The sequence below is a fragment of the Benincasa hispida genome, chromosome 2 (genome assembly GCF_009727055.1).
Source record: "Benincasa hispida cultivar B227 chromosome 2, ASM972705v1, whole genome shotgun sequence".
NCBI lineage: Eukaryota > Viridiplantae > Streptophyta > Magnoliopsida > Cucurbitales > Cucurbitaceae > Benincasa > Benincasa hispida.
In genome coordinates, this window is record NC_052350.1 from 8,532,184 (window position 1) to 8,544,239 (window position 12,056).

Sequence of the window (12,056 nt, forward strand, 5' to 3'; positions counted from 1 at the left end):
TTGTGACCTCTAGGGAGAGCTACTAACTCCCAAGTCTTATTTGCCTCGAGAGCTCTCATTTCCTCCATTACTGCTGCTTTCCACTCGGGAACTTCCATGGCTGCATGTACACTGGTAGGTATTGCTAGAGCATCCAGCTGAGTAGTAAAAGCCTTAAAACCAGGAGATAAGTTACTATAGGTCATAAAACTATGCAAAGGGTATTTTGTACATGACCTGGTTCCCTTTCTCAGAGCAATTGGCATATCCAGAGTGGTATCATAGTTGTCAGTTTTCGTCTATCCCTCTTCAGTATCAGACTTTTGATACAATTCTGCATCTTCTTGAGGATCTTTCAACACCTCATTACCTCCTGAAGTTTCAACCTTCTCTGAGCTCATTTCATCATTTTCTATGTTCCCAGACTTCTCTTCAAGACTCTCCTCTGAAACAACGGGATCTTGAACCTGAGCTGGTTCCGACGCTTGGACACTTTCCGATGGAACACCAGAGGTTTCCTGAATTTCCTTTCCGAGATTCTTCCTATAGTATGTTATCCAGGGCACTTGTCTAGTAGGAAGAAAACCGACACGGGAACAACAGGAGCAGAGTTAGGTTCAAGACTAGATAAACTAGGTCCAGGAACATTGGGGCTAGGCTCAGGTTCAGGAATATTAGGACTAGGCTCAAGATTGAGGCTAATGGGTACGGAGTACGTGGAACTATTAGTCTCTTCATTCGTGGTCTTCCCCTGAAGATGACTAACGGGAAAGAACGGTTTATCTTCAAGGAACGTGACATCCATAGTGAAAAAATATTTTCTGGAAGATGGATGAAAGCATTTATAGCCTCGCTGATGAAGGGGATACCCGACAAACACACATTTTTTAGCTCGTGGAGCAAACTTAGTCCGGTGTGGACCATGAGTATGAATAAAGACTGTACACCCAAACACACGAAGAGGAACCTCAGGAATAAGACGGGTAGATTGATAGGACTCTTTGAAGCACTCAAGAGGGGTTTGAAACTTTAGAACTCGTGAAGGCATTCTATTAATTAAATGAGCTGCGGTAAGAACCGTATCTCCCCACAGGTACGAAGGGAGAGACGCTGGAATTATCAAGGGTGTAGCCCGGCAAGAAAAACATACACATGCTCAACCTCTTCTATCTTGGAGTATTGAATTCCATCTTGTGGCCAGTTCCAGATGATCTCCCGACATAAATCCATTTCTTGCCATAACGACGACATCTTGCTGAAGTATGACGTTACATCCATGTTCCCTTGTTTACATTCGTGAACCTGTTTACGTAGAGTATACAGGCGGGATGCGTTCTGACCCCTCGAATATAACCGTCGGACTGCATCCCAAATATCTCGGGCAGTGGCTGAATAGAGTAAAGGTTTCCCGATTTGTGGTTCCATGCTACTGATCAACATTGAGCGGAGCAAAGAATCCTCTGCCTTCCAGACACGCTCTTAAGGATCCCCAGGATTCGGTCGTGGTATCTCTCCAGTCAAATATCCAAACTTATGGCGTCCCTCAAGAACCATTTTAATTGTTTGGGACCAAGAGAAGTAATTTTGCCCATTCAACTTCTCTCCCGTGATCATTCCTGCAGAATTTCCAATAGTTCCAGATAAAAAATTAGTAGTAGGAAGAGTAGGGAATATTGATACCGGATTTTCTGAATACATCAGGGAAGAATCATGGCCATTCAATCTGGCTCCAAGGGCGGCCATCTGTTGCTGGAGACTAACCAATTGTTGTTGGAGTTCCCCATGAGATTCAGATCTGGAATTTTTCTGTCCAAAAACCATGGGATTTTCTTCAACGGAATCACCCATTCGAAACCGAGGCTGAACTGGATACACATGAGGAAGAAGCTGTCTACCATGGTACTGTGAAGAAGATATTGCCGGAAGTCCACCGGCGGCAAAGTTCGGCAACCCATGACTGGCTGCTCCCAGACGGCTGTGATGGTGGGTAACGGATAGAAGGCTCGACGATCGGCTACGAGGTTGAAGAAATCACGCCGATCTGACCCGACCCAACAGCTGGAGTAAACCCACGACCATCTGGTGCAGATCCGGTTCTGTGCGACACCGAGGAACCGATCGGTTGTAAATCGTTCGCGTGCGCTGGCTAGAGAACATGCGAAGCTGAAACGGTCGCGTGCGAAGTCGAGGATCCGAACAGTTGTGAACCACTCACGTGCGCCGGCTGAAGAGCGTGCAAAGCGAAAAGACCTTCCTCGATGGTATTCAGCTGGAACGGCTGAGTCTGGAAGCTAATCGACGCGCCGGCTGGAGCAAGTCCACCACCTGCTGTTCGGCTCACCACCACCTGCTGTTCGGCTGAGCCACCTGGGATAATGGTTCGGAGATAGCGGTCAACTGCTGCTTGAATCACAGCCTCATTAGTCAGCGTACCTTCACCTATCAAGTTTGATGACTGAGTTTCTTCTATCGGGGCTAGGGTTTCATTACCTTGCTCTGATACCATATTGAAATAAAAGAAAAGAAGATGACACAAGGAGTTTACGTGGAAAACCCTAATTCGGGGAAGAAAAACCACGGTAGAAAAGAACTTATTATTTAATGTCATGCGTACAATAGACCCAACCTCAAATATAAATAGAATGAGGTGAAACCCTAATTTAGCAAATATAGTATAAATTACAAAAGTTCCCTTAGGGCTAATTCAACGTATTTCAACATAAATATTAGCTAGATTCGTGTGTAAGTTGGCACTGGCATGTGTAATCTCATATCAAAGAAACAAAACTTCATAATTGGGAGGTCTTTTTTATAACTTATCTTGGTAGTTTCATGAAAATGTGATATGTATGTGATCGATTCGTAATCTTGTTTTTTTTTGTGCTTTATTTAATTTTTCAAGTATTAATGGAAATTTTGTCAGCTTTCTTTTCAAACAAAAAAACAAAAAAGAAAAAAAGAAAAAGAACAGAGAAAACTTAAGAGTGGATGAGAAAGATATTGAATGTACAAGATGATGAAAACCTTATCGAAGTTGAACCATCAATGAAGTTTGCCATTAGAGCACATAAAATGAAGATATTCGAAGGAAGAACTTTTTCCCTCTCCATATCAATCAATGCTCCAAGAACATAAGTCTCCATTTCATCCAACAATGGATCTCTGATCTGACGAGGCAAATGAATAGCCTTACGGCCTCGGGATGGGCATATCTGAATCAACAGTAATAGACAAAGTGAGAAACTACATAGCTATAATTTCAAAGGCAGGGCAAACAATAAAACCCCACCTTAACACTAGAACTAAGATGTATTTTGGCCACAATTTCCACAGAACACTCGAAAATTTCTTGCGACCAATCTTGAGAAGTTTCTTTCTGCAAATATAATCAATTTTCTATCACCAAGAAAATCCTCTAATTTATCTTTAATTTATAGGGGAAAGATACTATTATCAAACCACATCTTTCTTCAAACATTCATCTAAAACCCCTGTAACATCTCTTGAAGGAGCACAACCCACACAAAGAGCATGAACAGCTGTAGGCAACAAGACTATCAACTGCTCGTTGAAACTAGCAACCTCCTACATAAAGCAGAAGCAGTTGTCAGCAAACCATTCACAATGTTATTAGCAAGTGTATTTAATCTCGTATATCTAATAATACAATTTCAAGGAATCAGACATGAGTTTTTGTGTGTGCCACGTGCGGGCAAGATTATACTAGAGAGAAAGAGAGTTATAGAAATGGAAAAGGAGCCTTTATAAGTGAGCTATTTATGGAAAATATTTAACTAAACGACTTCAACAAGTATCGTATCCAAAAAAAAATATCAACAAACAGACTTAATGTATAACTTATAGAATCAGAATTAACTTCATCCATTAGAGTAAAACCCATCGAGGTTCGAAATATCGATATCAATGGAAATATCAAGGCCCCGATTCTATGGAAATATCGATATCGATGAAAATTTCGGAGAACTTTATCGAAACCGAAGGAAATTGTAATAATTAGTTAACTATAATTGACATTTTTTTCTTTTTTTGAAAAGGATACGGGTCTCTTTATTATTGCAATATAAGAAGAGACTAATGCTCCAAAGTACAAGAGATTTATACAAAGAGCATAAAGAGCAAACAAGTAAAAGCCCGAGCCTACTAGAAAAGAAATACGAATACATCTTTAGAGAATGAAAAGATCCCCGAGATAGAAACTGGAAAAAGTTAAAATGCTGGGAAGATAAAAGCCTGCCAATTAAGAAAAATGTCTTGGATTGAGAAGCCATCAAATTCTTTGTTCAAAGAGCACCAAGCCGAAGCATTCCTTTTAGCTGAATCAAAGCGAAACTCCCAATTTTTTCCAGCATCATGGAAAATTCTCTGATTTCTTTCGAACCAAATATCAGAAAGTATAGCCTTGACCATGTTGATCTACAGCAGCCGAGGCTTTTTTGGTAGAGAGGGACTCGAGAGAAGATAGTTTAGATTGCCTCTGAGACTATCACCAAAAACTCCTACAAAATTAAACATCTGAAAGAAAGACCACCAACACTTTTCTGCAAATGTGCATGAAAAGAAAAGGTGTTGTAAATCTTCACTAGCCGAATTACATGGAGGACAAATAAAGGGTAGTAGAGTGACTGAATAAAGCTTTCTTTGCAGAACCATAGAGCAATTCAATAGGCCAAACAGCATAATCCATATCTAAATGTTCACTCTCCTTGGGCTTTTAGATTTCCAAAGAGCTTTGAAAAGGTAGAACTCCATAGGTCGCTTGGAACAGAGGTGGGCTGAGAGGGACTTGAATGTCAAAAAACCTGATGCTTCCAAGGACCAATGACGGCTATCCAGGTTAGAAGATACTGCCTTTTCTGATAAAGCAAGCAGCAGTGCTTGAAAGTGAGCAATCTCCTCATCCTTTAGCAGCCTTCGAAAGGTGATGAACCAAGAGTTTAAAGAGTGATCCCAATGTTCAGCTATGGAACCCCTTGGTAATAAGGAGATCCTAAACAGAGATGGAAAATGAGAAGACAATGCAGAAGGGAAAAGCCAAGGATTTGACCAAAAGCTAACTCTATTCCCCTCTCCAACAGTAAAGGGAGCTAAATTTTCAACCTTGGACCAGCTTTTTGAAATGTTTATCCATGGGCTTCTCAAACTATTCCCATACTTTCCGGATGTGTGCCAATCAAAAGGCCCTTTGCCGTGGATGCTGGAAATGATCCTTCTCCAGTAGGAATTCCCCTCCATCATGTACCGCCAGCCCCATTTGGCAAGCAAAGCCGTGTTCTTGGCTTTGAGTCCTCCCAAACCAAGACCTCCATTTAAAGTAGATTGAAAGACTAAACTCCATTTAGCCAGGTGACTGATTTTGCTTCCTTTATGGCCTTCCCAAAAGAAGTTTCGGATTAATCTTTCTAGGGAGCAAACCACTGAGTCCAGCATTGAAAAGATAGACATATAGTATATTGGGAGGTTTGATAAAACTGAAGAACAAAGCGTTGCTCTTCCACCTCTTGAGAGATTAAATCGTTTCCATTTATCTAGCTTCCGATGTACCTTTTCTATCACAGGCTGCCAAAAGGAGCATTGCTTAGGATAGCCTCCAAGGGGTAAACCAAGATAAGAGATGGGGAGGGCTTCGACCCTGCAATTAAGAAGACCAGCCATATTTGATAGATCACTTTCTGCTATGTTAACTCCACTGAGGGCTGACTTTTCCCAGTTAACCTTTTGACCAGAACACCATTCAAAGAGACCGATTGCTTCCTTTAGCTTTAGAAGCATTTCGTTCTCATATTTGCAAAAAATGAGAGTATCATCTGCAAACTGGAGCCATGGAACATGGATCCTCTCCTTTCCAACCACAAAGCCCTCATATACTCCATTAACGTACAGCTTTTCAATGATAGAGTTGAGCACTTCACTTAATAAGATAAAGAGGAAAGGTGACAAGGGATCTCCTTGTCTAATACCTCTTGAAGCTAGAATACGACCTCGGGGTCTACCATTGATGATGATTGAGTATTTAGGGTCTTTAATGCAGCCCAAAATCCATGAACTCCACCAGGAGTCGAAATTTTTTGCAATTAAAATCTTCTCTAGAAAAGACCAATCCACCCGATCGAAGGCCTTCTCCATATCGACTTTTAGTATCCAACCCTTTTTCTTTTTTGCTCTGTAATCTTCCACCACTTCATTAGCAATCAAGACAGCATCAAGAATTTATCTTCCTTCAATGAAAGCATTCTGAGATGGGCCGGTAATAGAATTCATTACTTTTTTCAATCTTTCTGCGAGAACCTTTGCCACTACTTTGTAAGGTAGGGTAATAAGGTTGATTGGTCTGAAGTCCTTGATGGAGACTGCATCTTCTTTTTTTTTGGATAAGGCAAATGAAGTTTTCTCTTACACACGTGTTCAATTTGCCACTAGAATGAATGTCCTCAAAGAGCTTAGTAAAATTATCCTTGACTAAAGGCCAGAATCTTAAGAGAAACTCTGAAGTAAAGCCATCTGGACCAAGGTTTTTATTTTTTCCCAAAGATTTGAGGGCCAAAACAATTTCTGCTTCCATGAAACTTGTAGTGAGCATAGCATTCTGGACTTGTGAGACTTGGGGCCAATCTAAAGGGGCTGGTAAATACCTAATACCTGGGAATTTAGAGTAGAGGAAATCATAAAAGTTTAGGATAATTCCTTCAACTTCCTTGGATGAGTTTGTAGGCACCCCTAGGTCGTTAAGAAGCTCAATAATCTGATTCTTCCTTTTCCTTGCTGCCAAAAACCGATGAAAGAAACTAGAGTTTTCATCTCCCAATTTCATCCAATTCAACTTACATTTCTGTATTAGATCCCTTTCTTTCAGCAAATAGATTCTTAGCAATTCTGTTTTTAGTTTGGATATGTTGGCTGCTAACACTGAATCCCAACCCAAAGCGTCAATCTAAACTTTTTTTTCAGCTATTTCCTTTGACAGGGCCATTTCCTCTCTGTTTTGTGCTTTTTGGTATTCAGCTAACCAGGTTTTTAGTGCTTCTTTGACCAGCCTTAAGTTTGCATTGATGACATAGCCTGGCCATCCCTTTATGTTGCTGTTTTTCCAGGATTTCTCAATGGAAGAGACACTCTCTTTATTGAGTAACCAGCTGTTACAAAATCTGAATGGAGATGGGCCCCAATTAATAGTTCCTGCACTTAGGAGCAAAGGGAAATGATCAGAAAGAAGTCGTACCTAGCGGTTCACCTTTGAATTAGTAAACAATTCGTCCCATTCCTTGTTAATAAAAAATCTGTCCAGTAGAGATTTAGAGTTGGAATTTTCTCCCCTAGACCAAGTAAATTTCCCATTTGATAAAGGAATCTCTAACAGATTGGCTGAATCGATGAATTCATTAAAAAGCTTCATGCCTTTGGTATATCTTTCAGCTGGTTATCTTTCATGACTCCAACGGGTTAAGTTAAAATCCCCTCCTAAGCACCAAGCATCAGGGCAGTACCCTGCATTGGCTGAGAGCTCGGGCCATGCATATTTTCTCTCCTTATAATCTACCGGCCCATAAACATTGGTAACCCAGCAGACTTTCTTGCATAAGGTACGACATTTGATTGTCAAAGAATATCCCCCTTTAAGGGATTCTACAACCTCAATTTTACTGTTATCCCACATCGTTAATAAACCACCAGACTTTCCAAAAGAATCCACTGATTCCCAACCAATTTCTTTAGAACTCCAAATAGATTTGATGAAGGCAGCATCGAAACTCTCTTTTTTGACTCCTGCATAAGTACTACATCTGGATGTAAGCTTTTGAGCAGCCTTCTAAGTGCAATTCTCTTATTCAAGTCTTTAGGACCCCTTGTATTCCATGAAAGGATCTTCATTAACTGGAGAGTGGGAGGAGGCTATCAGGGAAGGGGATTTTCAGGCCAATATGAAGCCGCAGTCCTTAACTATTAAGGATAGGTGCTCTGGAATTTCTAGAGGCTGAACTGAGGTGGGGCAAAGGGTGCAATGCTCCAAAGAGATATCCTTTTCTTCAATAGAGAATAAAGCCTGGAGGTCTATTCCAAGGGCAGAGTCTTGGAGCCTTTCATCTTGATTCGAAACAGGGCAAAAATCCAATTCAGCACTGCTTACACTAAAAGGTGAGTCAAACTCCCGAATTTCTAAACTTCTTGGTTTTAGAGGGGAGCAATGTAATCCCCTAATGAAGGTGTTGCTTGACTCTGGAATTTTGAAACTGGAGCGATTGAAATGCAGAGTTTGAGGGCTGGGGAAGGCTTTATTTAAAGTTGGAGAGGGGAGTTGGATTTTGGTGCAACTTACCTCTAACAAGTCTGGGTTGCTTTCACTCTGCACTAAAATGGAAGGGTCGGAAGCCACACTTGTTGTCGTTAAGGGCCTGACATGAAGTCCTGTCCATCTATTTTTTAAGGAGGTTTTTCTCCAGGTGAAGACATTGGAGAAGTGAGCCCAAGTGTTTGATTGGTTTTGCACTGGAGCATGGCAGCCTGGGGGATTTCCAGAGTGGTAGGCAATAATATTGGAGGCTAGATTAAAAACACTGCTGACCTGTCCTTCTTTTTTAGACCTTTCAGATACCCCTGATTTATTGGGGAATAAATAAACTGAATCATTCAAATTTTAATCTTGACCTTCCTGTTGCATTTCTGACGTGTAAAAAACATTTTGGGGGGGAAGATGGATCGGCTGAAGGGCTGGTAAAGAGTTTCTTCCTCTTTATTAGATAAATTGTTGGAGACAACTTTATTTAATAGTTGAACGGCTAGAATCTTCTCTTTCATCATTAAAGACAACTCTTCGTTTTCATTTGTGACGTTTCCTCTTCCTTTCCAACTATCATCTGGCGACCTTTCCCCTTCGTCTACTCTGTTTGGCCGGAAAAGACTCTTCGGATTGGCAATCGACTGTTGAATATTTTCCATTGGAGTATTGGGGTTCCTCAAGTAGCTTGGAACCGACTGGTAGGAAGCTAAAAAGGACCAATCTGAATGTAGGGTCAGGGAATCGACCCCTTCATCCTTCAAAACTTGATTTAAACGTAATATATCTAAAGGATTTGAGAACTCTTCAATAGAAATTTCACCGGAATTAATAATAGGGGATTCCGAGCACTGTATATCCCCAAAATTCAAAAAAATACTACCAAGGCTTACATGTTTAACTTCAATAGTCGTCGAGATGTAACCACATAAATTTCTTTTAACTCTAATTATGGCTTCTTGACAATTAATGAGATTGAGGGTCTCAACAGCTATACATTCCAGACCAGGCACCAATGGCTTCAAAAGTACTTCTGCACCAAAAATCCAGGGGAAGATTTTTTATGCTCAACTAGACCCCAAAGCCTTTCATGGCTATTGGCCTTCCATGCTTTTTCGAATTCCATTTTTCAAAACGAAGATGAAAAGGACCAAATTGTTGCCATTTTCCAATAGACTCGATCAATTCACCAAGGTCTCCTTGTTCAATTCTGATTAAAGCCATATCTGCGTGCAGGGGATTTAGAGTGACTTTGGAGTTGAAGGAGCCTCTCAAAACACTTGCTATTTCCTTCCATTCATTATGTACAAAAAGCCTTGATACTAACCATAGGTTGTGGAAGTCTTCTTGGAGGACATCAGATTCCTTTTTTACCCAGAAGTAGGTCTTACTCTGTTTCTTACTTGCTTGGGGCAGGGGGCTGGAGATGCGGTCTGAGGGATGTTTGAGTAGAATGGTCTGGTAGTGAATCGATGGAGGACTTTTTACCTTTCACCACATCTGAGAAACTTTTTGTTGAAGATGCTTGAAGGTTATCAGAGATTATTCCAGAAGATGAAGGGTCTGAAGTAGAGTGACTCACCATTTCCTTGAACTCATGCCACCCTGTCACACCATCACCGTAAGGAATATGGACATTTGTTCTGCCTCCTGAAGAAGGCCAGACTGCACATTCAATGAACCATTGATTCTTGCTATGAAACATAGCTAACCGGATGAAGCCCTGATCCACTCTTTCCTTAAGGAGGAAAAATTCGAAGGTTGGCCCATTCAAAAGTCTTCCTAGGCTAACATCCAACCATCGTGCAGCATCTGAAGAGAGGAAGGATTTTTTACCACTCTTCAAGTCTTCCAGCCAGAAACCATTCTTTTCCTTCCACATACAAAAATAATGATCTGAAATATGACAGCTTTTTAGTACCATGGTGTTGCGAAAACAGAGGTGATTGGCTCAAATGCAGAGGAGGGGTTTAGCTAAAACGGAGGTGAAGGGTTCTAGAGGCAAAGGAGGGGATACAAGGGAAGAGAAGGGGAAGAAAGGAGGAGGTACCGGCCGGAGGGGAGGGGACTGGGATTAGGAAGGGGTAGTCGGGAAGGGAGGGTGATCACCTGAGGGCTTGAGGAGGGAGGAGGGAGGAGAGAGCCGTTGAGTAACCATTTCTTTGGTCTCTACGTTTCTTGACCATTTCTAATCATCATTTCTATAAAGTAAGACAACATTTAAGTGTATATTATAAAATATTTATGTAAATATTGATGCGAGAGCATAATTTTAAAAAAGAAATGGAAAAATAATTACAAAATAATATCAAATATTGAAAATTAATTACAAAATTAAAGAACATGAAATATTTGCATACAAAATAATTGTGAAATGTTTATTATAGAGTGAAATGGATACAAAAATGAAAAATCATAGCATTAAACTAACATAACATTACATAGTAAGGTTTGAAAAATCATAACATTAAACATAAGAGGAAGGTAAAAAGCATAACGTTAAATATAACACAATATAATGGAAAAGAAAGAAGAAAAAGAAAACTCTAGAAGTAGATAGAGCTTGAGAGAAAATAAGAGGAACAATAAAGAACTCACAAATTTGAGGTGAAATAATGTGAAAATTCAATAGAAAAGATTTGAATAAAAATATGTGGTTTCTTGAAGATAAAATTTTTTTATGGTAAAAGAGGAAAAACTTCCACTGAGCTAGCATAGCTAATTGTTACAAAAAAAATCAAAAGGAAAAAAAACCCTCAAAATTTCAATAGAAATATCAAAATATCGACAGGAATTTCAACATTTCGAGAAATTGGGGAGAAACCAAAATTCCCCCATAGCGAAATTTCAAGCTTATCGAAATCTCGATTTCGACCTAAATTTTAAACTATGAAACCCATGCATAATTCTTCTAAGAAAAATTACACTTTAGATCTCTGAGATTTGAGTTTAGTAGCATTTTGGTCCCTAAGTTTTTTAACTCGATATTTTAACCCTGAAAGTCTGATTTTAGTACCATTTTGGTCCATGTCGTCAAATTCTATTGATTACTAACAAAAAGCTCACATGGCACACAATTTTTATTAAAAAAATTATTAAAATAAAGAATAAAAAAGTTAACATTCTTTTTTTTCTCTCCTCTTTATGCCTTTTTTTCCTTCCTTTCCATCAATAGTTGCCACCGGTGTCACTGCCATCGTCTACTACCTCTTTTTTCCCCTTTCTTTTCTTATTTTTTTCTTTCCTCTTCTTTCCTCTTCTTTTCTTTCCCCTTCCTCCTTTCTCACTTCCCATTTCTAATTTGGAAGGAAAACAAAAAACAAAAAACAAAAAAGAAGTGGCAATGGCTATGGCAACTGATAACTTGTTGAAGTACAAGTTATTATAGCCGAAATTTCATGTCCGCTTGTTCTTTCACTACAATATGCCAAATTATTCTGGGATTTCGTCCATAAAGAATTTGAGTGCCATATGGCCCTCCAACAGCACCCTTTGGACATCCTTTCAAAATGGAGAAGGTGCTCTTGATGAATATTCCTATTGTCTACAAGGCTTGAGCACAACTCTCGTGTTTTCACCGATATGGAACAAGTTACAAGACTACAATGCATCTCTCACTTCTATTACCTTCTCTTCTCTTAGTTGGTGACTTGGTGTAAATTGATCTCCTCTTTTTGAAACTATAGTTTAACTAATCTTTTGGCCAATTTGAGAAGTTTTGCATCACATTCAATGAAATTTTTCTTCCTATTAAAGAAAAAACAAGTTATTATAACCTAAATTTGGA

At 39.7% G+C, this 12,056-nt stretch overlaps 1 protein-coding gene across 6 annotated transcripts in view; it reads right to left on the minus strand.

Annotated features, from left to right (window-relative positions):
* The window catches only part of LOC120070992 (serine/threonine-protein kinase ATM), a 145,571-nt gene that overhangs the window by 104,360 nt on the left and 29,155 nt on the right, over positions 1 to 12,056 (minus strand). For all 6 annotated transcript variants that reach the window (XR_005480101.1, XR_005480102.1, XR_005480103.1 and 3 more), the window contains exons 18-20: positions 3,439 to 3,564; positions 3,269 to 3,355; positions 3,004 to 3,191 (exon numbers count right to left, since the gene is read on the minus strand). Coding sequence is in view for 3 of the 6 variants with exons in the window: in XM_039022968.1 (XP_038878896.1) it covers positions 3,004 to 3,191; positions 3,269 to 3,355; positions 3,439 to 3,564 (401 nt within the window). In the remaining 3 variants the exon portion in view is untranslated. The remainder of the gene's footprint in view (positions 1 to 3,003; positions 3,192 to 3,268; positions 3,356 to 3,438; positions 3,565 to 12,056) is intronic.